Source organism: Lonchura striata, chromosome 12, assembly GCF_050655825.1.
Source record: "Lonchura striata isolate lonStrDom1 chromosome 12, ASM5065582v1, whole genome shotgun sequence".
NCBI classification, from domain to species: Eukaryota; Metazoa; Chordata; class Aves; order Passeriformes; family Estrildidae; genus Lonchura; species Lonchura striata.
Genome location: NC_140714.1, coordinates 17,516,378 through 17,541,912, shown reverse-complemented (window position 1 = coordinate 17,541,912; position 25,535 = coordinate 17,516,378). Strand labels below are relative to the sequence as shown.

Here is a 25,535-nt window from a genome sequence, read left to right as displayed (position 1 = left end):
ATTTGAATACAGGAAGTTTTCAGGGTCATCTAAAACAAATAATTTAACTTTTTTTTCTTAAACTTTCACTTGGAAGAGAGCTTAACACTCAAAGCAAAATGTTTGGTATAAAATCCAGTCCTGTGTGTGTTTTAAGAAATTTGATTCCTGCATTGCTATAGAATGTTCTTAGCTCAAGGATTTTTCTTTTTTATGTACAATTTTTACAGTTGATGGTACCACTTAAAATGTTTTAAATTCAGTTAATCAAATAAGATAAGACCAAGCTGAGGGTTTAGTTATATTTTTAAATCCTAAAATCTGATCTTATAGAGGGTGTGCTGGGGACACAGTTTGATCCGTGTTTAAGCAGAATAGTGTTAATAGAAATAAAAATAGATGTCATAATCTTAAGCTTCAATTTTTACATTTAATAGTTTTATAATGAAACAGTATGAAGAAACACACTGGTACCTTACTTCAGTAGATAATATACAGTATCATATTTATGGTAGTAGGAAGGGTTTAAATCAGAAATAAGCAGACCAATGAGTAGAGAGAATAAATAAAACTACATTTGTAGAGATGGGGGTTGTAATGCAGAATTTCAAGGGTTTATTTGGTCTTCTGTGGTTTAAGAACAACACTGCAATAAGATCTTATGCATGAAAATGAATGTGGGGAGAGCTGCCTTGTGTTGATGTAGTTGTTTTCAAGGTGCACATGTTCCAAGTGGGAATCTTCATGCTCCTCCTCACTGTGGTCTTGCTCATCCTCGTGGTGGGTCCGAGTCCTGCAGATGCGTTCTGGGGGCACCGTCCTGTGACACAGGGGAGGGATCATGTTACAATCATGTTCTAATCATTCCAGGTAACTCTTAACTTCATCATTTATTTTAGAGTTGCTGTCTATTTAGATATTTGAAGATGCTAAGTTCATGAGTACATTAGATTTTCTTAATTACATATTTACTGAGGACTTTCAAAAGCCATTATTTTGAACATTCTCTCCTTGCATTCTTTTCTCATTTATATCATAGACTGGGTTTTCCTGAGGAAAGTATTGACACATGTTGCTGAATGAAAACTTTGTCTGACACTTGGAATTCTCTCATTGTTATTCATTGGCCTTACAAAACAGCACAGAGGGCCTGGATTGCACACGTGGCTCCCCAGCTGGGGCTGGTGGAACTTGCTCATCAGGTGACTCCAGCTGCTGACCCCTACCATTATTTTGTTATCACTCTGGGTTCTGCTCCAAGAGCAGGAAAGCTGGTGATTGCTGGTGATGAGTATTTTCAGTAACTGTGAGGAAGGAGGAAATCTCACTTCTGTCATATTAAGAAATACTGCAGAAGAAAATTCAGGATTCAGCTCCTCCTTCAGACTTTTTAAACAAATATTTACTTTAAAACAACAAAGTCTTAAAGCAAAGCATGTCTTATTTATTTTAATGTGATTAATGAAACAAAGAGCTTGGAAATTACCTTATTTTATTATTATTCAGTCTTAGAAAACGTAGTTTTCTCATTTCATCAATCCCAAAGGGTACAGCCTTCAATTCATTGTGATCCAAAAAGAGCTCCCTCAGGGAGTGGTAAGCTCCAAAAAATGACACCGGGTCAATGCCATCGTCGGTGAGTTTGTTAAAGGACAGGTAGAGATACTCCAGCCCTGGCCTCATGTGGCCAAACACATAGCCTGGAATTCTTTCAATCTGATTTCCTATAAGTACCAGATGGAGTAAAGATTTTGGCAGATAGGAGGGAACATGATACAACTTATTGTAAGAGAGATCGATTGACTCCAAGTTCCTGCATTAAAGGAGAAAAGAAAAAAATACTGAAACCCCTCTGAGCTCCTTCCCTGGCAGTGCTGTGTTCTGTACAAGGCTCTGCTTCACAGCATTACCAGGGAATGAAATTTCCAAGGGAAATATTTCTCTTAATGGGGCAAAATGCGTTTTATGGACCATGGTCATGCATAATTACTCTGGGAATTGAAATAATTAAGTCATGAATTACCAATCAAGCACAATGATTTTGTAGATGGGAGGAGATCTCCAGTAATGAGAGATCTCATTACTGCAGAACAGGGGAATCCCAAGGGACTTATTTGGGATTGCTGCAATAATGAGTTACACTGAAGAACTGGAATAACCTTGGGATTTCAGTCATTATCCCATTAACAGGGAGTTTTAAGCTTTGTTCTGAAGCCCATTTGAAATGGAATTGTGTGAATGAATCGGTCCCACATGCTTCGCTTCCAGGGATGAGAGATGCCATCAGTAGTAACAGCGTGGTTGTTTTCAGCTTAAGGAATTTACAAGCTCAGGAATCAAGGGATAGGGCTGCAGCTGCCAGTGATGCCAGGTAGCCTGCTCAGCTTGGCAAATTATTTAGCAGGAAAATCAAAAGCACTATCATGTTTTACTACTTAACATTCTCATTGCTCACTCTGCTTATATTCTGTTCTTAGACAACACAGCTGCACAGTCTTCCCTTCATCTTACTTACTTTTATAATTTTTAATCCATTGGGAAATAATGCTTGGATAGTATTATTATTTTTAATTACCTGTGAGATAATGCTGTATCAATACTAAATTACCATGTAATTGTATATAGTATTCTTTATAGTTAATGTTCAATTTTGAATGGGTGGTCAGGAAAAAATATTGACTTTTATATTAATATGGTAGAGATTTGAGGCAAAAGATCTTTCTATTTGACAGCTGACTATATTCTAGATTATACAATTAGGCAAAGGAATTTTAGAAAAATTAGCAAAGGAAAACAAATCAAAACATAACTACAACTCGAAGTTAAAAGTAATGAAGTGCAAATATTTATTTGATTATTTGACTCACTAAAAAGAGAGAAAAATGAAATAAATGTATTTTAAATGTCTGGTACTTACTCTTGGTTTATCCAAGCCAAAGGTGCTATCCTGTGCTCTTCTAATTTGTTATGCTTTAGGCCAATGATGTTGATGTTTCTGGTATGGTTAAAGCAAATTTCTGACACTTCTTCAATTTGATTATGTTCAAGATATAACTCCTGTATGTACATTTGGGAAGAAAATTTGTGAGATTGGAATAGGCTGAGTTTTCCCATTGCAAATTCCAAGTGCAGCAATTACCTGTCCCCCGTATCCCCTGGTCTATCTGTTAATTCTGAATCTGAACCAGAATCACTTTGTAGCTGCAGTGGGACCTTCAGAAACACAATTTTCCAAAGCAATTGTTTTGTTTTCTCATTTGTGAGACTACATATTACTTTGAAAGGACAAAAAGAAGGAATTGCATCTCTTTGGGTGTTTGTTCGGGGGGGGGTTGTTGTTGTTAGTATTTATTTTGGTTGCTTTGGGGTTTTTTTTACCTCAAGAGTGGCAGGAAGACCTTGTGGTATAATTCTAAACTTATTTCTTCCCAGTCGCAAATAAGAAAGACTTTTCAAAGGATAAAAGGCCAAAGGACTGACATTTGCTTCACTAAGTTTATTTCCTTCTAATTCCAGAGTGACCAAGTTCTTTAAATCTAAGGAGAAAAAGTTTCATTTCAGTTAATTAATGTCATTGTATATCTTGTTAAAATACACATTCATAATTTAACAGTCTTAAGCATTACCCAGATCAGTTCACAGCAATGAACAATAAAAATGAACTGATTTTATTATCTCATAATCATGGATTGTTCATAAGGTTGTAGAGCTTTAGAGATTGACCACAGCTTTATTTACATTTTCCTCTCCCAGTCTGAATGGAATGGCAGCAGCTGATCCAGTTTAGATGGGACCCTTTTGGCAGGAGAGGAAAGGAAGCAAAAAAGTCCTTCAAATTCTGACACAGATGGTACCCTTTCCTTTTTCTTTTTTCTATCAGCTTGTGTTTAAACTGACTTCAAATGATTGTGGTTGACTCCAATTATATTCTCCCTTATTTTTCATGGACATCAAAATCTGTTCACTCCCATGCAATTTAAAAATACCTAAAATGGTTTCACCACTCATAAAGCCATTAGGTTAAAGGTGGGGATAGCAGGTGTCTTCAACATGCTTCAAATTCACCTCCACTTAGTGACCTTAAATATAAACTGCTTTGAGAGAGGAGCAGTTGCATAAGGAAAAATATAATTTTAAAATACTTTGTCATGCAAGTCTTTTAGCTTGTGCTGCCTTTTAAAGACATGGCACTTTAAAGCTAACAATTATTTTTCTATGTCAAACCAGGTTCAACATTCAGTTTTTGAAATTTATTTTTGACTTTTCATATGATTGACATTCCTTTTTTAAAATACCTTTTAAGCTGTCTTCATCAATGGTATGAAGTTGGTTGTCATTTATTTTTATTTCTTCCAAAGTTGGTGGCAATTCAGAGGGAATAAGTACCAGCATATTTCCATCCAAATACAAACGTTTCAGCTTTTTCAGGATCTTTCACAGGGAGGAAGAGCATTTATATTATCAAGGTGCAAAATACGCAGTTAAATTTTGAGTTAAGATTTTCTTAAACACACACTCTGTAAGGTTTTTCAGCAGCAGTGCAGTAGTATCCAGTGTTTTGAATTAAAAAACTATTATTTTTTTTCCTGTCAGTCTAATAGGCTACTTTCTGTTAAATATTAAGAAAAGTGCCAGTTAATGTCATATGTAACTCAAAGAGCTTCCCCACAGCCCTGCTGCAGCTCCCCAGGATCACTGTTCATATTCTGCTTCTCTCTGTGAATTGTGGAAATATTGCCTCACTACACTGTGCAGTGTTTAGGACTTCAGAGTACATGCATTTAGAAATTACATGCTTATCCTCTTGATCTGTGAGTAAACTGATGATTTTTTGTAGGTCAGCAAATTTACTCAGGCAGAAGCAGCTTTCAGTAACTGAGGGTTATTATGCTTAAGCCAGCTTAAAAAATTGGTATGAAAAATTATCATATCTTAATTTTAGTTCTTGATTATGGTGAGAGATTTCTTAAAGTAGCTATTGAATTATACAATGCTTGCTTATACAAGGTGCAAAGTGGCTTAGATCCATAAACTGAAAAGCAAAAAACATTATTTAAAAAACAAAAGCAGCAATTACTGGAGGAACTGACTTTCTTACTTTGAATGCTTTGGGACCTATGCCAGGAGAGGTAATGTTATTTTTACTCAGATCAATCCATTCCAAATTAGGTAACCCATTGAAAGCTTCATCTGAGATAGTAGTGATGCTATTTCCTGGGACACAAAGCAAGAAAAAAGTTTGAGTTATGAAATACAGTCTGCACCTGAGGTGTGTAGTATTGGATCTAGAAAATATATCACAAAAACAGCATTACGGACAGTAATTTTGTGTAGATATAATCATCTTAGTATTTAAGTGCTGGCATGCAAATCTAATGGGTTTTATTTCTTGTTTTAAAACTTGGCTGTAAAATTAGTTCTAAAACTTTTCTTTGTTAAGGATTGAAAAAGTATTAACAGTGGTGTTGACTGCATCTGAGGGTGGATGATGTTAGAAAAGTCATGCAAAGTAGATCCATTAATTACCTGTAAGGTCTAAACTTGTTAGGTCTGGATCTGAGATGGGAGGTATTTGTGTAAGTTTGGCATTAATGCAGCTTACTGTGGTGTCTGAGGTGGCACATCCAGAGGGCAAAGGAGGAGCTTCTATGGGTGGAACAGGAATTGGGAAATGAGATGGAATTCTGAGAGCACTATCATCTTCATCACTTTCATATTGCTCATCTCCTGCTGCTCTTGTTCTGGGGACAGGCAGCTTCTCTCTGTGACGCCCTTTGTGCCTCTGGCGGTTCTTTTTGCCTTTCCTTTTTCTTTTCTTCTCCCCTTTTTTGTGACCCTTCTTGTCTCTGACCTCTATCACTTCTGTTGGCAGCAGCTCATCCTTTTCCATTTGAGTTTGTGCTGATGGCAGAACACTGGTGGTGTCGAGGTCCTTGGGGTCTGGGGAGTCACCAGACAACTCACTGATGTCATCCAGTGAAATTATACTGGAGTCCAACGAGGAGGCTAATGAGGGGAAAAACAACACAAAAGAGTCTGATAAATTAATTATTTGTAAGCACTGTTTCCAACATACAGTAGAAAATTATGACTATAAAATATTTTTCCTCTTAGAAAACGATTCAAAGAATAAAAATGTGGTCTTAAATTGCTGCTTGATAAAAGACACAGTTGACTGACTAATTATGGAGGCAGCCATACAGAAGAGTTTGCACACAGCTACAATTCCTGAGAACTCCAGACAGAAAGGTGGAAAAATGAATATAGCCTTCATTATCTTCCTTTTTGACTTATTATTTGTTATAGGTTTTGTGTTGATGGAGGTGTCTAAAGAGGAAAAATAATGTGTCTGGGAGTGGGAGCTAATTTGGAAAAAATTCACAAAGGTCAAGGCTTGTTCTCATCCAAAAGGGACTGTCAGGGGAAGAGTTGGCTGCAGGTGGGGATCTCACCAGGGAAATGCATTAATTCAATTTCCAAAATGCAGTTTTTACTTCCATAATAGGACAATTGTAATAAAAGGAGTTTAAATATCTCAGTCAACATGACTTTTACAGTTCTACAATGAATTCCTATGTCTCATCTCAGTGTCACATGCATATACACATGAGGATAAATATTTCTTACAGTAATAGGAGATTGAATTCAGTACTTTGCACATATAAAATATTGGGAGTATGGGAAAGAAAGGAAGGAAATCGCATCTTGTATTTATCTCCTCCATTCCTTTCCTTTTTAAAAGTACCAGTTTTATTTAAATTATTGTGAAATACCAAGATTGTAATTCTGAGGGTTCTCTTGTGAATTAACTTTCTTCTGTTGATTTACATCAAATTGTTACAAGTTTTTGCACTCCTTACAAGATTTACCAGTCTGTACGTCTAATACATCAATAATGGCCAGCAGTTATTGTAGTAGTAGTTCTATTCCTTTATAAATGGAAGTGGGATAGAAAATATAAGAAGATGTTATTTCTTCGTACATTGACAAAGTTCTGTAACGTAGGGGGAAGCACAAAGGAGAAGTAAAAAAATAAATACAATTATATTTAATATTGCATACTTAGCATCATCTTTAAATGTTGTATCAAACTCATCTAACAGAGTGTTCAGAGAAACTGAGGTCAGCTGGAGTAGAAGCTCTGAAGAGCTGCTTTTATCACAGAATTCAGGATAATGTGTGCCTTGTAACTTTTGGGGTCATTAAATGCAGTGTTTATGTAAGGTTTTAAAAAAATGTGTGGCGTCCCATACCAGTTTCAGAACACACTGGGCAGCACTCTCCTGCAGGAATGACGGTCTGGGGACACTTCAGAGGGTGACACATGGCCGTGTCACAGATCACCTCTCCCTTGGAGCACAGGCAGGTGACGCAGGGCTGGGGAGACCACACGGCTTTGTCAAACATGATCATCCCGTTAGCTGTGCACTGCCCCTTCTTCCCTGGGGACAGAAAATGGGAAATGGGAGTTAAACAGCTCAAAGTAAACCAACAGTGTTCATTTAAAACTTTGGAAAGAAGCACTACTATTATGTTCTCACTTTGAAAATATGTAAAATACACCCTATTCAATGGATCTTATCATTATTCCTTACTTTTCATAGCTGTATTTTCTTCAGCTTTTTAGTAATCTCCAGTTATGGAAAACTTGAATATTTTTTCCAGACCTTCTTCTCTTCCTTTCTTGTGCACTACAGATCTTTTCTAATACCTTGTACATTAAATGAGAAAATTTTATTAAGGCCCTGCAGAACTGGGAGGGTAACAATATTCGGTTTATAGTGACAGTTCATAGGTTTGGTGGAAGTAAACTCCATTCTGGGATGACTGATGAGATGGCAAAAATCTCCACTTCCCTGTAACTTGCTTTATCTGGGGAGGGGGGGGGAAACAAACAAACAAACAAACCTCTTTTCTAGAAAAGCAGTAATCTAGAACAATTTGTGCTATGAAATACTCTGTCTCTGAAAATTCTGGACATGTACCCATAAAAGATTGAGATCTCCCCAGGGTGCTGGTTGAAATTTTCAGAAAGAAATGTAATTCTGTAAGCTCTAGTCAGATATTCAGTAGGGAAGTGATCTGGAGAGCACAGAGACTTGGGAAGGAAACTAAGCTGGGTCTTCCTTTCATTCCAGTGGTGGAGTTCACCTCAGCAAAATCTTCCCTGGGAAGTTCTCCCCCAGACTCCAGGATAAGCATTGCACTTAGCACATTGTTTTTTTATTTTTGGGCTTTTTGAGCGAAGGAAAACCAAGGCTGAGATTCTTCATCCCATGCAAATACTCCTTTTTTTCCATGTACTTCTAAATCTTGTTGAGAAGCTGAACTCCCTCACACCTTCCTTTTCCTCTTTCTAACCAACCTAAGAATGCATTGCTGAAGTGTTGTTTTGAGATGAAAACTCATTTCCAAGTTAACTTTGCACTTCCCTGCATATAAAGAAAAAGAAATTACCTCTTTTCCTATTCAGTTTGACTTCCTCCTTCAGATGAAAATTAATACGGTGGAAAAATCTTTCCTCACCTAAATCTGCATGCCAGGAGACTTTCACTTGTGTACAAATTGTCTTTGGAGGGGTTCTTTGCAGGGTTTGTTTTCCCACATTCTGCCCTGCTCCATTCCTGGGTGTTTAGTTTTAATAAGAGTATTCAGGATAGCCTTTAAATAACCTTGTAAGACTATTGTAAATATTTTATTTGAAATGTCTCTGGGATTAATATTTGTCTCAAAATGAGGCATTTTGCAAAGTCTTTCAAGGTAGTCCTACTTCATAACAAAGGTTCTTCCTTTGTCCTTCTGCTCAAAGACCACTGGATATCAATATGTTTTCTACAATAAAATAAATTATCAGAATCATCCAGTTTGGATGATCCTCTATGTTCCATGTTTTTTTAAAAAATGCTTTTATTTCAATTGTTTTTAGGATGGAAAAGACAAGAAATTAAAGTTTTGAGTAGTTGCATCTTGTTTTTTCAAAGGTCGGGGACATCTCTGCCTCATTTCAGCTGCATAAAGTTGTGCTCTAAGCAACTCCAACCATGTCAACTGGAGGAGGAGAGGAATTAGCCAGGGCCAAGTGTTAGTTGGCTTTAAGTCCCTTGTCATTCCACCCAGGTATCTGCAATCCAGCTGTTTGCTGGATCCTGACTTTGGAGTTTATGTGCTTGCCAGTACACCACAATACTTCTTTTAAATAACCTCCAAAAGAAACACAAAAAGAATCCTGCACTTTCTCATGTTAAACAATAAAACGATTACTGTTCCAGAAGAGCATAATCTGGCTTGAGAAGGAAATTCTTCTGTGCTTCCTAAAATTCTTTCTTTTGTTGTAGCTACTAGAGTGTATCAGAAGTCAATGTAAATCTTGTCTGAATAAGCATAAAGATCTAAGTTATCAGGCTTGGCCTCTGCAGGTTTCTTTAACAAATGATCCTTTTTTCCCTGGGTACATGAGAGTTGCATGTGCTCAAAGACAAAGGTTTTACCCTTTGGTTGCATTGCAGAGCTGCTGTCTGGCACTGTTGGGATTCCCAGAACCCCTGTGAGACACAAAAAGTCTGTGCTGAGAAGCTCCTCACATTTCCTGACCACTGAGTCACTTCAGCTTGGTGTGAGCAGGGAGAGGTGGGGGGTGAGAGATCAGAGATGGTCAGTGAACATCAGCAGTGAACATTCTACTCTGCTCTGCCTAATGGACAACTGCAAATTACCTCATGTTGTGGACAACTGTTTGATTTAATTTAAATGTTCACATTATTCTAATCTGGAGGAATTAGATACGTCTGGTAAACCTCCAGTTAGCTGCTGATTTTCATCCTGCATATATCTGTAAAGTCAGGTTGGTTTGGGTTTTGTTGGGTTTTTTTTGATCTAAGACCAAAACAAGTAGCTAAGAGAATGAAAATTAATGTTTGGATTGCATTTTCTTTTATTCTGAAACATGATTAATAATAGTGTTCTATTATTTAATAGACTGTTTTTTCCAAATCTGACATTAACTTGAAAAAATTTTGAACTTTAAAAGCTAGACTAAAAAAATACCTTGTGGTTCCAGTCTTTGGCAGATGAGCATAGGACTTTTAACCTTTGGAAATATGGTGTAAATTCAGCATGAAGTTCCAAATAAAATGAGTTCAGTGGTTTTAGCTCAGCTTTTGGCTGCAAGTCCAGATAGAAAGAAACAAGCGGGGTGGGGAGGGGGAAGAGCTGTGCATTATTTCAGCATGACTGATGGTCCTGACAGAAACTCTGGAATATCTTACGTGAAGTGTAAGCTACTTACGTGGTATTTTCCTCTGTTTAAAAAATATTTTCAAATTAAATGTTTGACATTAGTAATATGTATAATGTTGCAATACACACTGAAAATGCTATAGTCCAGAGTTTTGCTAGTTTTACTATTCAAACCCCTTAATTTCAAATATTTGATTTGAAATAGTTCAGCCTTTCTGAAGTAAGGACTCAAAACAAACAGTAGTTGTGGAAAAAATGTGTCTGGTCTATGTTTGGCCATTTGAGACCTCTTAACCCACTGGTTATGTCTGTTGTGTGACACATTGAAAGGCTTAAATTCTTGCTCATGGAAATTTATCATTATTATTATTTAATATAGAATATGAGAATCAGGGTATTCTGTTTTGTTTTGGTTTTGGTTTTTGTTTTTTTTTTCCCCATAAAATTCATTGAACTGCATATGAAGATTTTACTTAGTGTGTGATCTCTTGATGGAGGAATGGAAATATCTGTATTTATAAAATATATATTACTACAGAGGTGAAAACCTCTGGATCACCAAAAAGGCAAGTTTTTTATAAATCACACTACTGAACTTCTATTAAATAAATCTGGGTTATCAATATAGATGGAGCATAAGTGGCCTTGTGTTGAATGAGTAGGATTTTTTTCCCTTTTAACTCAGTTTTCCATCATAAAGGTCTCATTTACAGTGTAACTTCCATATTGCAGCCACTACCAAGTGTTATTATTTAGAAAATCAAAAATTATTCCTGAATTTGCATGTGCAATTTGCTTTTCAAAAATGCAACCCATAAAGTAAAAATAAAAACTTGAATCTATTTTAATTAACACTGCTGTTACTGGTGATGAGGCTTCAGTGAAATGTTAATTGATTTAGGAGATATATGGAGCAATAAATTCTTCAAAACGGCCTTCAAATTTGGAACACATTGGAAGTATGAAAGTACCCCAACAAATTTCTTGTTCATTCAGATCAAAAAATAATGCAAAAAACTTGCAGGCAATATTGCTGTTACCTGGCAAAACAGGGTTTGATAAAAAGCCTCATATTGCCAACCACAAAATCACTGCAGAAGACAGCAGGTATGTGTGGAAGTAGAGCTAAAATAAAGCTTTAGTGAGCTCATCTGTCTGAAATGAGAAGCCAGCCCCCGAGGAGCAGAGGGGCTGTGTTCTCACCTGGTAGGACGCTGTAGATGCTCTCGTGTTGCCCCAGCCCCAGCAGCGAGTCAAACACGCCCATGACGCTGCCATCGATGGTGATGAGCGGGATCCTGGGCTCCAACCCGCCTGCCCTGGGGGGCAGCCTCCTCCTCTGCCTCCTGCCAGCAGCGCCTTCAGCTGGGCACAGATCCCTGCACAGCCACAGGAGCAGAATACAACAGAGCAGTGATGGGGCCTGCATCGTCTGTGGGTCCAACAGTGTCCTGAAATTGGAAAAACAGGGGAATCAGGGACCTGGAAAGCTTTTAGGACCATATCGGCCACACAGGGCACTTTTCAAGGCAGGTGAACTAAGAAATGGTAGGTCGATATAACCAAGGTTCCCCTTGGAAAGAAATTGTCCTCTGAGAGCTCCAGTGACCAGTTTGATTGTAGTGATTTTCAACAGTCACCATCAAACAGGTGCTGGTTTGTGTTTGGGGTTGCATTTGAAGAGGTGATTTGGATTTGCTGTGCCAGAGGCATTGGCTGTTCAGGAATTGTTGCTGCTCCCAGCAAGGGACTTCTTGAGAGTTCTGTTGAGTGTTTCTTCCTTTTTCTATTTCTTCCAGAGTGTGGGAATGGAAAAGTAACAGAAAAATGCCCAATTAATTTGTGATGTACTGCCCCAAATGCTTTTGGGTTGGCATTTCTGTGCAAGGTGTTTTTTCACTGTAAATGAAGATATGTTGCTTCTCCATCCATCTCTGGCCATCCATTTCTCTAACAGGATCTACTTGGTTCTGCAGAGACCTTCGGGAAGTTTGTGCGATTTGTGGTATCCCATAGCTGCTTTTTAAGTGGAAGTTTTATGAAGTGTAGGCTCTAGTATGGTCAGTCTAGAATGGGTTGTGTTCTGCATTTGCTTATTAAAAAGTTCAAAATAATTGAGCCTTCTTATGCTTGTCACAGAAAAAATACATTTACTGTCACCAATAGGTGGCATTCCAAAACAGAGCAGTCAGAATTCAGGAGCACACACAAGGAAGGATATCCAGCAGTGGATTGCTGTACCAGTGTGGAAATAAGAGCCTGTACATCCAAGGTCATTAATGATCTGTCAGAGCTGTGTTGCATAATTCTTTCAAAGAGGAAATGCGGCTGTTCTGTGGCCTATTTTAACTGAGACAGCACAGACAGAGACATTTGTATTCTTGGTAGAGTGAGAATTAGTGAAGGACTTGGAGCTCTTGGGCTTTGTGGCCAAGACAAGGCTTAGAGCATGGCCACGTTTTTTCTCTGAGGAAGTTTTGGGAGGATTAAAAAACGCTTTTCCTTTATGTTCATCAGTCCTGGCTTTGCATGTCATCTTTCATTTTGGACTTAATCTTATTATAATTATATTGTGTAAATATTGAACCATATTATTTCAGGAACTTAAACTGTGGTTTTGCCTGAATTAGATTTTGTTTAAAAGCTTGTTCATCTTGATATTTTCTGATTTATAGAACAGGTCACATTTTTGGTACAAGTTGTCTAGCTGTTCTTTAATATAAGGCATGTGATTGATTGCATATTTTCCATGCTTTCCACATGATAATTCTCATATGGTTTTTTTTATTCTCATGTTTTAAAATGGGAAATTGCCAGTAAATAAGCTTAAAAGTATGCATTTTACTTCTTTTTAATATTGTTGTTTCTGTGTTCAACTATTTTAAAATTGTTATTGCAAATTTAGATATTCATTTGCAGGACTTGAAGTTAATATTTTTATTTCTGTATGAAGGGAATTTGAGATGCAACTGTCTCACACAAATCCTCACAGCATCTCCTGGAATGGCAGGTTTTGAAATGAATCCAGACTTTAGTTTGCTGCTTTCTGCCCCTCAGAAATCACTTATTCCGAAATGCTGTATAGGCTCTATAGCTTTTTATTTACAGCAATTACTGTTAGTTAGCTTCTCCAACAGATGCAGAAGCCTGCCCTCTGCACTGAAAATGCCTGATCTTGTTGCTCATTTCTGGGTGCCTCAGGACAGTTGAGCCAAAGCCTTTGGTGTCTGCCTTGCGTGGTAATGAGTGGGTGTAAAATTATACAGGAAACTTCTGTTCCACAAGCTGAGCTGAAACACACCGAGAGCCCTCAGGGAAAACTGGATGTACAAAGGAAAGGTTTGGCCATGTGTGTTCATTCTGTCAAGTTTCTGACATCTTAGTTATGGTTCCATTTTTCTGGGATACTCTATAATAACACCAGAGCTGTGCAGTTACAATGCTGCTGCATTGCACTTGGGCTTTTTTAACATTTAACCATTTCTTCCTGTGACTAGAGACACATAAAGGCATGACTGAAATATTTTTCCATTCTCCATTTCTTTTTAAAAGTCAGGCATAATATAGAGTGAATTATATTGCATTAACTGTATAGATGTTAATGTACATTCAAAGATGCTTTGCTAGGAACTTCAAGAGTAAAATTCTATAGTTAAGCAAATTATTATAAAGTGAAATTTGGTTTCATAAAGTACTTTATAAATAGAAATTTTTAAAAATCAGAAATAAAACAACAGAAAACACACCATACACCCCCAAAAATGTCTTTATAAACTAATCTTGTTCACATACATGTGTTTATATGCTAATTTTTTATACCAATTTAACTTTTCAGCACTAAAAGCTTAATATTGCTACTTTCAACCAAATTATGTTCTGTGCATGAAAAACACTAGGCTGCTGAGTTCCTTTCCTTGGTTTTGTTAATAAGTGCTGCTTCGCGTTTTAAGGCCCAAATTGTGAAAGGCCTTGGATGTTTTGGGCCTTTCCTGCCCATGTCTAGGATCATCAGATTGTCTCTCAGGAGGCTCTATTTTGTATAGGGCCAGCCAGCTTTTAATTTGGGGAAAATTCAGCCTATTCAATTTATGACTTTTATAATAAATCATTGCATAGTAAAATAAAATTATAGATAGCCAGTGTTATAAAATTATTAACCGTTTGTGTTGCCAGATAGTCTCAACATGGCTGCATTGCTGTACCTTTTCTCATTTTTCCCATAAATATTTACATCAGGAACAGTACGTGAAAGCATCTTTATTACCTTTACGTTTACTTTGTAATGTGTTCAGTAATCAGCACCTTTATCTTCACTACCTGTCAGCTTGTTATTATGTTAATGGAAATAGTTAATTTTTAAAGGAGAAACCCTTTAGAAATACCACAATATCAGAATTTATTAAATAATCTATCTTCATGCATTCAGTCAAAATTCAAACACATTTCTAAGATGTCAGTGTGATTTCTCATGACACACAGGGGTTAAAGAGCTTTGCCAAGATTTTTCACTCACTCTTTTTAAATGCATTGCACAGAAATAAGCTACATTTATCCATAGCAGCCAGAGCAGTTGCACTTTCCGTCAGTTTAAGTTGGATGTGCATGGCAAACATTCAGACAGAACAAAAAGCAACTCAACGGGTATTGCACACTTAATCTAGAAACACATTTCTGTTCAGTATTGCTAAATATAGCCCACATTATTTCATTTCAAATATTACATATTTGCAAAGTTAACATGAAGTTTAAGCCATTCAACATCATGCTTTAAGCAGTAATTTAAAATGTAAAACATTTTACCTTGAAATCTAACCTAACAGCAGATTCTGCTTGCTGTCATTTAGTCTCCCGTTGCAAATGAAACAAAATCTCAGTGATATCTTTAAAACAAACAGAGAAACTGTAGGGATTGTTGAAACATGTGGGATGATTCCTTAGTTAAGTCGGGAATAGCTTCTTCCCCTGGGGAGCCAGGGCTGAGTTCTGTGTGCAGAGCCTCAGCCTGTGCTGGTGCTCGGAGCACTGGAACCTCGCTCGGGCAAATGAGGAGCAGTACAATGCCTTCGGTCCCGAGGCTGACAAGGCACAGCTGGAAATCCTTTCCCAGTACTTACAGTCACATAAGGAACAAGGAAACGGAGTGTTTGCAAAAGAAACAAAAAAATGTGTGTTTTAGTCAGTGCTGGTTTCTGTATTTAGAAGTTTCTTTTCCAGGTGGCATGACTTTAATGTAGATTTTTATAAAATAATAATATCTAATACACTTTGGCAGATGTAGCCTTAACATAAAAACATTTATTAAAATTAGAACTGTTTTTTTTCAGTTTATGTTTCCCTAATCCACTCCTGCACTTAAAGCCTGTCGTCTATAAGGAGTAAACCTGTTTGTTGAAGTTTTAGCATGGAAAGTTTTTCTTTTGTCCATTTACAGCGATGATTTCACTGCAAGTTGTAGCTTATGCATGGAAAATAAAACGACCAAAGCATTTTCCCTTCATTTTTTTCTCTTTGTACAGCTAATTACATCCTGAAACATGATCCTGCAGCTCAGTTCTGCAGAAGCTGCAGGGAAGTTGGTGATCCAGGGAGAAGGGAGGGAATTAAGAGTACATTACCACAAGTCCTGTGTGTGCCAGCAGAGCCTTTTCCTGCATCCCCAGGTCGCTCCGAGTGTCCGGGGGGTGATGGGATGGATCTGCTGAGCTTCAAAATGACAAATTCACCTGGTGTGTTTCTGAGTTCTGCTGACATTAAAAATCTGTAGTTTCCTTGAACTCACAGCCTGAGGAATATTTAGACAGATAGTCATGGAATGGTGTAACCATTGAGTTAACCATAATTGTTAACTGGTGTGTGGTGGAAAGATACTGGGAGAACACATTGTCTCTTAAAATAGGCATCCAGTTCCTACTGTGCTCTGCTTTGCAAAGCCAAAAGAAGAAATATTAAACTTTGGTAATTTATCTGGAGCTGTTTGAAAGGAAAGGAGACAGTCATGTAAAAAATTGATGGAAAATCTGGATGGAAAGAACCTTAAAATTTATCCCATTCTGCCCCTCTGCTCTGGGCAGGAACACATTCCACTGTCCCAGGGTACTCCAAGCCCTGTCCAGCCTGGCCTTGGACATTTCCAGGGATCCAGGGGCGGCCACAGCTTCTCTGGGCACCTGTGCCAATGCCTGCCCAAGTCCCTCACAGGGAAGAATTTCTTCCCAATCTCATCTAATCCTGCCCTCCTTCAGCTTAAGTCCTTTCCCCCATGTCCTATCATTCCAGGTCATTGTCCCAAGCCCCTCTCCAGCTCTCTGGGCACCCCTTTAGGCCCTGGAAATGGCTCCAAGGTGTCCCCAAAGCCCTCTCTTCTCCAGGCTGAGCGGCCCCAAATCTCTCAACCTGCCTTCATTAGTGAGATGTAAATTCAGACATGCCTTAAGAGATCCTTCAGTCAGCTTAGGGGATTTAGAATTTTCACTGTATGGCTGTGAGGCCCTTGCTTATCTTCTCAACTTTTATTAAGGAAAAAGTAAAGACAGACTGAGGGATCTGCAAAGACACAGGTACCTCTTCATGAAAATGGCATTGTACCTTCCTGCAATGAGCAATAACACTTGAAATTGTAGGAGCTGTTAAAGAGTGGCCAATGGCTGCCTGATATCAAGAAGGTTTAGGATTTTTAATTGGAAAAAAAAATGTGTATGAGAATGGACATCATATTCTGCCTTTCAATAAGATTTAAATCTGTGTGAGATTAATAATTAGGTTGGCTTTAATATTGTTATTTACATTAAAATTTTCCACATAAACTTGCCTGTCATAGTAACTAAAGAAAAAATGCTGTGTATTCTTCTAAAAGTTCAGACTAGGATGGCAAATTTTTTTAGACATAAACAATACAGGTAGTTTCTGTGTGAGTGCAAACACTGCTTGTCCTCAGGGATCTGATACTGACTGTTTTTATGGGAATGGTTCATCCAAGAGCACGAGCAAGCTGCCAATCTGCTTCATCTGCAAGTCGTGTTATGCATGTCCATCCCCTGGCCAGTTGCTGGAATGAGTTGTGCAGTGGGAATGTTTTGGTCTGTTAAGATGCCTCACTGTGTCCTTTGAGGAGAGAAGAGGCAGACTAAGCAGCAGTGAATAATAACTACAATTACATTTTTTTATGATTTTATATCTTAGGGCAAACTGCCACTGTTGGTTTGTGCCTTGAGCTAGAGCCATATGATGTGAGAAATGGCTGTGGAAGGCTGGAGCCTCTGGCATGGATTCTTCTCTTTTCCTCTCACAACAAGAACTGTTAGTCATTGTACAATAATACTGTTGTCTTCCTTCTTATCAATTTTGCTTCTTCATGTAGGAGGTAATAGAGGGAGGAAAAACATTCACTACTGTTGTGCCCCTGTTCTAAACCTGAGAGGAGGTCAAATGAATGTATAAGTTAACAGAATTGTGATGCTGAGAAGAGCTAATAAATGTTCATCTTCTGTCTGAAAGCCCAGTTAAATACATGGAAAATAGTGAAACAGGAGGAATAACTTCGGTTTCTCAAAAGCCTTCAAGTGCCTGCAGTGATCTTTGTCTTCAAAGAAAGCCAGAAGGCTGAAGGAATAGAAGGGAGGGTATCTTGAAAATAAATATCGTTAAGCCAACTTAAATATAGAAAGTCTGAAGAGTACAGGGTATATGTATGAAGAGTACAGAGAAAGAAGAGTTGAAATAACTGTTTATGGTCACAGCATACAGAGTCCATGAAACTCAGTTCTGTATCATACATTTCAGAAATTGAATCTTCTATCTGCATAATGGCCACACCAAGCAGGATGGGAGCAGGAATAGCCTTCACTGAGGCAGTGGGTGACAGGTGTAGCCTGGCTTAGCAGAGCAGAGGAAACTTCAGCCAGCCAAGAGTTCATTTCAGCCAGCCCTGATCATTCCCATGGTGCTGGAATTGCCTCCCCACCATTGACCTGGCTGCACTCAGGAGCTCAGGCCAGCGAGTCCAGCCTGCTGCTGGGAGCAGGGCAAGGGGCCAGAGCAGGGCTTTGTCCTGCTGCTCTTGAAAGGCAGCAGGACAGAGGCAACTCCTCTTGGCTGCCAGATCCCATGATTTGCTTTACTTTACCTTCTATTCCTTTATTCCCCTTCCTCCCCTTTCACCCTTACGAGTTCTTTTCTCCGCCATTTCAAAATATGCACCCAAGGTTTACAGCTTCCCTACAGACTCCATTTTGCAGACTTATACCTTTATTTAATAATTACAATCTGGTTGTCCTATCCTCTTTTTCTTGAGCACCAAAGGAAAACTGGTACTCCCCATCCTTCCTTTTTAACTCTGCAATATTTTGCCTTTGCATGTTACAGCCTGGTATGAGGCACTACAGGGCAGTGGCCACCTTCATATACAGCATTTTCCTTTTCTTATCTCTGTCCTGAAACCCTTTGTGGTATCTCCCTCGTGGTGCCACAGGTGAGCAGTAGCCTTATGAAGACCTCTGATAATTTTATATGCTTGAAAAATATCCATTCCCTTGGAAGGAACCCCAAACCTCAGTACCTGTTACCATGTCTCACCTGGCACCAAGAGTACATTCTATAGATTTAAATGTTTCACAGTCATCCTTAATTTTAACAGCTTTCTCTCACATTATATCATGAATAGATATTTTCCTTATGCCTCCTGGCTTGCTGTGATATTTACAGAAGGGCTGTGTTGAAGTCGGATCTGTTATTTAATTAAAACATTGATCAAAATATCATTTCCATGAGTCAAAAAAACACATCCACATTCAGGAATGTGAGGTTATTTCTGCTTTGTTCAAGAATTGGAATAAAAATAGAGAACTGAAAATTACAGCAGCAAGTTTTCAACATTACAATGAAATATAAGAACAGAATTACATTTTTAAATTGCTTTACTCTTAATTGTCATGATGAAGCCATGCAGTTGCTGACTGGTTTTGATCAGAGACAAAGACAGAATCCTAAACTTTGCAATTACTTATGTGGTTTACTTTTTTTGACATCAAACACACAAGTTTATAGTTGGAAAAAAGTAGCAATGGGGAAAAAAATTTATAACTGTTAAAGTCAGCACAAAACATGAAATGGGGAATTTGGGATTGGCAGTACATTGCTTTTCTGAAACCTGTACCAGTACTGCATTCCTTCTGTAATCAGTGGTCACAAATATCCTTAAAGGAAAAATTATAGACAAAATACTGCTGGTAAACCTTGAGATATTAAACACAGATTTTCCTCACATATTTAAAAATATTAGCAATACATTGCAAAAAGCATGGGGTACATCGTTAGGTGGGAATAAACCTAAAATTGCATGGGAGATGTGTGTGGCTGGGATCTATCTACATTTTAAAAAGCTGAATTTTCAATTGTAAATGCATCCTAATTCCAGTTCTTTACTGCAGTGAACAGAATATTAATATTCATTAGTATAACTTTCTGAGGACACTGATTATTGTCACAACTCATTGTCTCTTGGTTAGGTTTCTGTTCAGTCCCACAGCATCAGTTTTAATTTCTGGTATGTTTTTATCACATTATATCTGAAATGCCAGTGACCAGACAGATGAAGTAATTTGTAAAGCCTTTCTTCAGAGCTACCTGAAATTTAAGCTTTTACATATTGCCTCTATGTGCATTAGGGAAGAAATGTAGCAGAATCTTTATTATATCATTTCCTGGAGCTGTTCCCTGTGGTGGTCCAAAGCAAGGTACCCACCTACCTTGAATAAATACAGCTTTAAACCCCTGGCCATGGTAAGGAAACATGGAAGATTTCCCCTGTCCTCCTGCCTCTCTGTCAAATAATATCACTTCTTTTTTGGGGTTCAAATGGTGACACTTCCCTGTGTATTGGGTAGTTCTATTTCAGCTGTTTGCTGACTCATGTTTTTCCAAAATACTCAACTCTGCACATCTGTGTGTCTGAAGCAGCACAAAGAGCTCAGCCTGGGGCTTGGTTCCCTCCAGTAATGGGCATTGTTACTCATCAATAGAACTTGGAGGTTTCCAACATTTTTCTAAAATAATTGTGTTTTGCAGCAGTTGTTCAGTTTCCAGCATGAGCCATAAACCTCCTGTAGGTTTCATTGATGTCATTGCTTCTCATACCCAGTACCATTTCTTCAAAAGGCAACTACATCCCACCAGAGCAAAAGGACAGTGTTTCTCTTAAATAAAGTTTGGGCTATAATGAACAGATAGAAAATTCTGTTTTAAATAACTGTATCTAGAAATACATCATTTTTCTATAGGAAATACTGAAAGAATTTAAATATATAAAAATCTCAATTTTAAATATATTAATTATCAAAATTAAGAGTATGTCATTATTCTAATGGTCTCTCTATTTGTTTGCCCTTCTCATCTGGTTTCCATTTTCTTGCTCACACTTGGTTGCATTTTCCATTTCCATATAAAACACTATGTACTTCTCTAAAAAGTTAATGCATCTTTTTTTAAGCTTCTCTTGTGCCCTGTTTCCATCTCAGGCTGTATCAGAACTGACATATGAAAATTCAGCTTGATCTTACAGATAAAACTGGTGGTTTGAAATGTCAGCGGGGAGACGGGGTTGGGTTCCTGTGACTTGCTGCTGATATCCCTGCTGTTTGGGGCCTCAGATGTTTTCCCCTTGGTTTTAAATTTAAGCAGGAATTAGTAACAGGATGCCTCTCTACTGAGAGACTGTCTCAGGAAGGAGATGTAAACTGAGGACGCAAATATTTTGAAGCATTTTAGTCAAAATGAAGGATTTGTTGGCAGCTGGGACAAGAAGACACTTTGAGGACAAGAACAAAGTTTGCTTGTGGTTTCCTCTTAGATTTAAAAATTAGTTGTCTTTGCCTGTTGATTCACATTTTTCCCATTACAAACAGTAGAATCAAATTGTTTGGGTAAATTAATGGACAATGACAAAAATTATCTGTACAGCAGTTCTGCAGCTACCAGTGAGAGTCTGAAGGGGCAGAATGGCAGGATAAATGTGTGTGTGTGTGTATGGAGAGAGATCTAATTTTTAAGTTTAACTATTAATACCATATTGGTATTTCTGATTATCACCTTTCTAGAGATTTATAATTCCAGAGTGCACAAAATTCAGAATTGACCGCGAGTTGAAAACACCTATTAAGTGATTAATTATGTTTGCTTTATGGTCTGATAGGCATTTGTGGCCAAACTTTGACAACTCCAAACAAACAGGAGTTCTGTATCTCCTGACACTCCAGCACAGTTCCCCCTGTGTCATCTTCCAGGAGGGAAATGTTAAAAACAAACAAAAAAGACCTCTGAGCAGGTTATGTTTTTCTGGATGACTCTGTGTATGGTTTATAAACATTTCTTGTTGAAGGAGAATGTTGGCGGGATTTGGTTTTTTCCCAGGATCAGACAGACTTTGCCAGTCATTTTTATTATGATTTCTCTCTGTTCTTCACATTAAATGCTGTGTGTTCCCTTTCCTTCGGGAATTGGAGGAATCATCAAATGGCTGGAGAACGAGTTATTTCTGAACACTGAGTTTTGTTTTCATGATACAAGATGAGCAGTTTGGGGCTGGGGACAGAGATGGGTTCCCTTGTAATTCCTGTTGTACCAACATGTGCTAGACAATCCCAGCTTTCCTCTTGGACTATCCTGTGGAAATGCTTGCACAGGCTTTGATATCAATGATCCCTGTGGGTCCCTTCCCACTGTGGATATTCTATTTTTCTATTATTTATTTGCTACTTTTTCTGTATTTCATGACCCTTATTTCTCTTACACAACATGAATTGTCCAAGGTGGAATAAACTGATTTTGTTTCAGCAAGCTGGGACATTTTATAAGGTCCATTTACAGTGAGTACTTTGGGAACTGAATGTTACAGTATTTTTGTCTCATGACAATTAGCAGAGAAGATCCTGAGAGTTAATAAGGATTGAACTGTTTGACAACAATTCTGAATTCATACACATATGCCAGAGATCAGAAACGTGATTTTGGAGGTCTGGGAGCTGTACAACTACAAATGGAATTATTTTAAGAGGTGTTAGCAGGCACAACGTGCATAGTCTAGACAGTGCTACTTCTGCACTGGCAGGGGCAGCTGCAAGAAATGCTAATGCAGGAGCTGAGTCCAAAACAGGGAGAGGGGAAAATAGGAAAATCCAAAGGTGAAGAATATGCTGGAGGCTTCAGATGTTAGAGCTCAGTGTGTTTGGGAAGAGTCATCCAGAGGTCTTTCTACAATGGAAAAATGAATATTGAAGTAATCAGAACTCCATTTTAAATAACATGATGGTGCTTGCCTTTCTTCTTGAGTTTTCCAAGGGATTGTCTGGATATCCCTTATAATTCCTGCTGTGGGACTCAGCCTGGGTTTGGGAATGAAGACTGAGTGTTACAGCCTTGTTTTTTATATGAGCTGGGGGTAACTCTGTGTTTAAATTCTGGGAATGGAAATCGTCCTTCTGTCTGTTGCTTTAATTTCCTTTTTCTTGAACTATTTTTACTTGAGAGGGTTGAGGGCTCCTTCCTCAGATCTGTCTGTGTGAAAGGCTGGGAAAGGTTGGTGCTCCAGGATCCTGGCTGCAGTGGGCATTATTCCACAGCTTTTAGGACAAACCTCTTGCTTTGTACACAGGGAAAACTTTAAACATTCACCACGTTTGCACACAGGAATGTTTGGGTCACTTTGCTTCCTTTGAGCTTTAAAAACACAGGAGAACTGAACTGATTGCTTGGGAATCTGAAGAAGGAAAAAGAGAAGGTTTTCCTTTCAACTGGGCTTCTACCAGAACAAAACATATTGTCACCAACAATGTTGAAATGTTTCTGCAAGGCCAGCAATTGAAATTCAAATTATGAAATGCCTCAAGTTTGCATTGAGAGTGAATGAAATGCACTGGCAGCTGCGCTGGTATTGTCAGTGAGTGCTCTTTGTGTTGTTGCAGTACCTAAGCAATGAAACAAATATTTATCCACACGCATCACACAACATTCCTGGCCAGTGCAACTTTGGCCTTTATAAACCAAATAATGTGGAGCATAAGGAGATGTTTTTGCCTGGCAGCTGCCTGTGATTTCTCCTCCTGGATACACTAAAGAATTCTCCCTGCTGCCCTAAATTCTTTCCTACTCACCAGTACACAGATATTTGAGTCAAAATCCAATTTGTTGTGAGAGATTTGGTCAAAAGTATAACAAAGTTTGCACATGTGCAATGCTACAGGTTTTTAGTGTTCCTTATTTTTGCTTCCACTTTGTTTATTTCGGGAGGTTTTGCAGCTTTCTTTTGGAAGTTGTTGAGTAGATCAGAGTTTGAGGATAGTTGACCAATTTTGCAAGCCTGTTATTTACCAATGGATTGACAACTCTACACTCTCACACATACAATAATTATAAATTGGTGAATCTCTTCTTGTAGATGTTTGTATCTTCTCAAGAATATTTCCTGTGTCCCTCTTGTTTGTGCTAAGGATGTGTTTGGAAATCTGAAATGTCGTGTTGTTGACAGCCAGATCTAAAGGACTGTATTTGGATATGACATTAAAAGAATTCAGTGGGTTCAAAGCTTTCAAGGGATTTTCAGCTGGACCCATTCCTGCTCTTGTTGATAACGAGGCACTTCAGCACTGCATGTTAATATTTATTTTCACATAAGCAGCTGTTAATTGTAAATAATCAGACAAATGAAAGCTACTGGATGGCAAATTTCTGTGGAGTCTGTCCAAAATGTAATTCTTTGTACAAGAGGATGGATGTCTTGTGGGAAAGATTTCAGTTTATTTGCAGTATATGTTTTGTAGAAAATATAGGTCCATAGGTAACTATTTACTTTTTATCTAATGCAGGTGTTAAACCTTTTTGTAAAACTCAGGAAGAATAATAGAAATACTGCAGAGGTATTTGTGAAAGGAGGATGCACATGGACATACCTGTGTATGTGAAAGGGAAAATCTGATCTTCTGGAGGCTGCTGGGTGATTATTGTTCACATTCAGGAGGAGCTGTGCTGGGCTGTGCCATTCCTCACTGGAATCAAATCCAGGTGAGCACAGTTCTATTGGAGTGCCAGTCCCAGAGGAGGTTCTGGGGTTGTTTTCTGCCAGCCCAGGCTCCTCCTGTGTGACTGCTGTGCAGGGGAGGCACAGCTGCTCCTGAGGACACCGGTGGGACAGCACAGGCAGATGGGGCAGATTTTGGCCAAACTCCCTGTGCTGTGGGACAGTTTGCTCTAAGTGACAGACTGACCTCTCAATCCATTTAGAGCTCCTGGTGAGAAATGAAAATGGTATTTGGGATATTCCAGGTGGGTCTGTGGATGTACCTGTCTTTACCAGGTAGGATAAATTTGCCCACACAGAAGCAAATAACTCTTCAGATCTTCAAAAAAGATTAAAAATTCACAGCAGTAAATGATGAACATAAGCTGAGTACCTTGTCTAAAAACTTTCTTTAATCACACTTTTTTAAAAGTAAATGTCTAACCTTCATCTAATTTAGATGAACTAGATGTTCTTGTGTCCTTGGTTTATTTTTTAAATTAATCTGCCTATTTGGGAAAAAACAAACACAGTGGTAAAGCCAAGTCATTAACTAAATTCAGATGCTTTTATTTAGATGACGTTTAAATTGTCCTGTCTGGATGAGCTTAATAATGTAGACTACAAAAGCAAGTTGGGTCACATTTGATAATCAACTTCTGTGTGGTACTTCAAGTCCAAGTTGCTTTATGCAATTCTGGAACCTTTTACTGAGACATTAAAAAGGCTTAGAGAGAATCCTCAGCAACTTTTATACAGAAAAAAAATAAAGATCTATGAGGTATCTCTTGCTTCTGTTTTAATGGAAGAAAACAGAAACTTGGCTTAATTTCTCTCCTAAAAATGCCTTTCCTGCAGTCTACTTCCTTCAGATTATTGAAAATTTGGCTCACAATTCTTTCTTCACAGATTGTTGATGCTTCATGCTGCTCTGCAATATGACATCTTTTTTCCTTCCATAATTTTTCATCTCTGTATTGTCCTTGGCTACTCATCATCCCTTGCTAAATTAGACATCTCTGCTGACTTCCACACAGTGCCGTTCATAACAATTATCATCAAGAAATATTTAATTATACCTAGCTGCAGAGGGAGGGCAGGGGACTCAAAATACAACAGAATGAAAACTAATATATCAGTAAAGTTGTGGAGGAAGAACAGAACTGCTGAGCTCTGCTGGTTTTCTGGGTATTTCCCCCAAAATAAAGGGAGCAGTGTCAGTGCTCTCCCACAACATCCCAGCGAGTTCCTGTGCCCTGGGCTTGGAGCTGGGCCA

At 38.2% G+C, this 25,535-nt stretch overlaps 2 protein-coding genes across 5 annotated transcripts in view; one reads left to right on the top strand and one right to left on the bottom strand.

Annotated features, from left to right (window-relative positions):
• The window catches only part of CENPP (centromere protein P), a 114,109-nt gene that overhangs the window by 81,161 nt on the left and 7,413 nt on the right, over positions 1 to 25,535 (top strand). The window lies entirely within an intron of this gene.
• ECM2 (extracellular matrix protein 2) lies at positions 390 to 15,300 on the bottom strand. Its single transcript, XM_021529197.2, has 10 exons — positions 15,016 to 15,300; positions 11,419 to 11,666; positions 7,233 to 7,421; positions 5,506 to 5,985; positions 5,078 to 5,193; positions 4,275 to 4,410; positions 3,358 to 3,515; positions 2,897 to 3,036; positions 1,466 to 1,792; positions 390 to 799 (listed from the first exon to the last, which is right to left on the bottom strand). The coding sequence occupies exons 2-10, from the start codon at positions 11,642 to 11,644 to the stop codon at positions 595 to 597; spliced, it is 1,977 nt and encodes a 658-aa protein (XP_021384872.2). The 5' UTR covers positions 11,645 to 11,666; positions 15,016 to 15,300; the 3' UTR covers positions 390 to 594.

Excerpts from the sequence above, each read along its gene's own strand:
- ECM2 (XM_021529197.2), bottom strand. The coding sequence starts at position 11,644 with ATGCAGGCCCCATCACTGCTCTGTTGTATTCTGCTCCTGTGGCTGTGC. Across the intron at positions 3,037-3,357 it reads GTCTTCCTGCCACTCTTGAG|GAGTTATATCTTGAACATAA; the intron begins GTAAAAAAAACC and ends ATGTACATACAG. Across the intron at positions 800-1,465 it reads CTGAATAATAATAAAATAAG|GACGGTGCCCCCAGAACGCA; the intron begins GTAATTTCCAAG and ends CCTGTGTCACAG.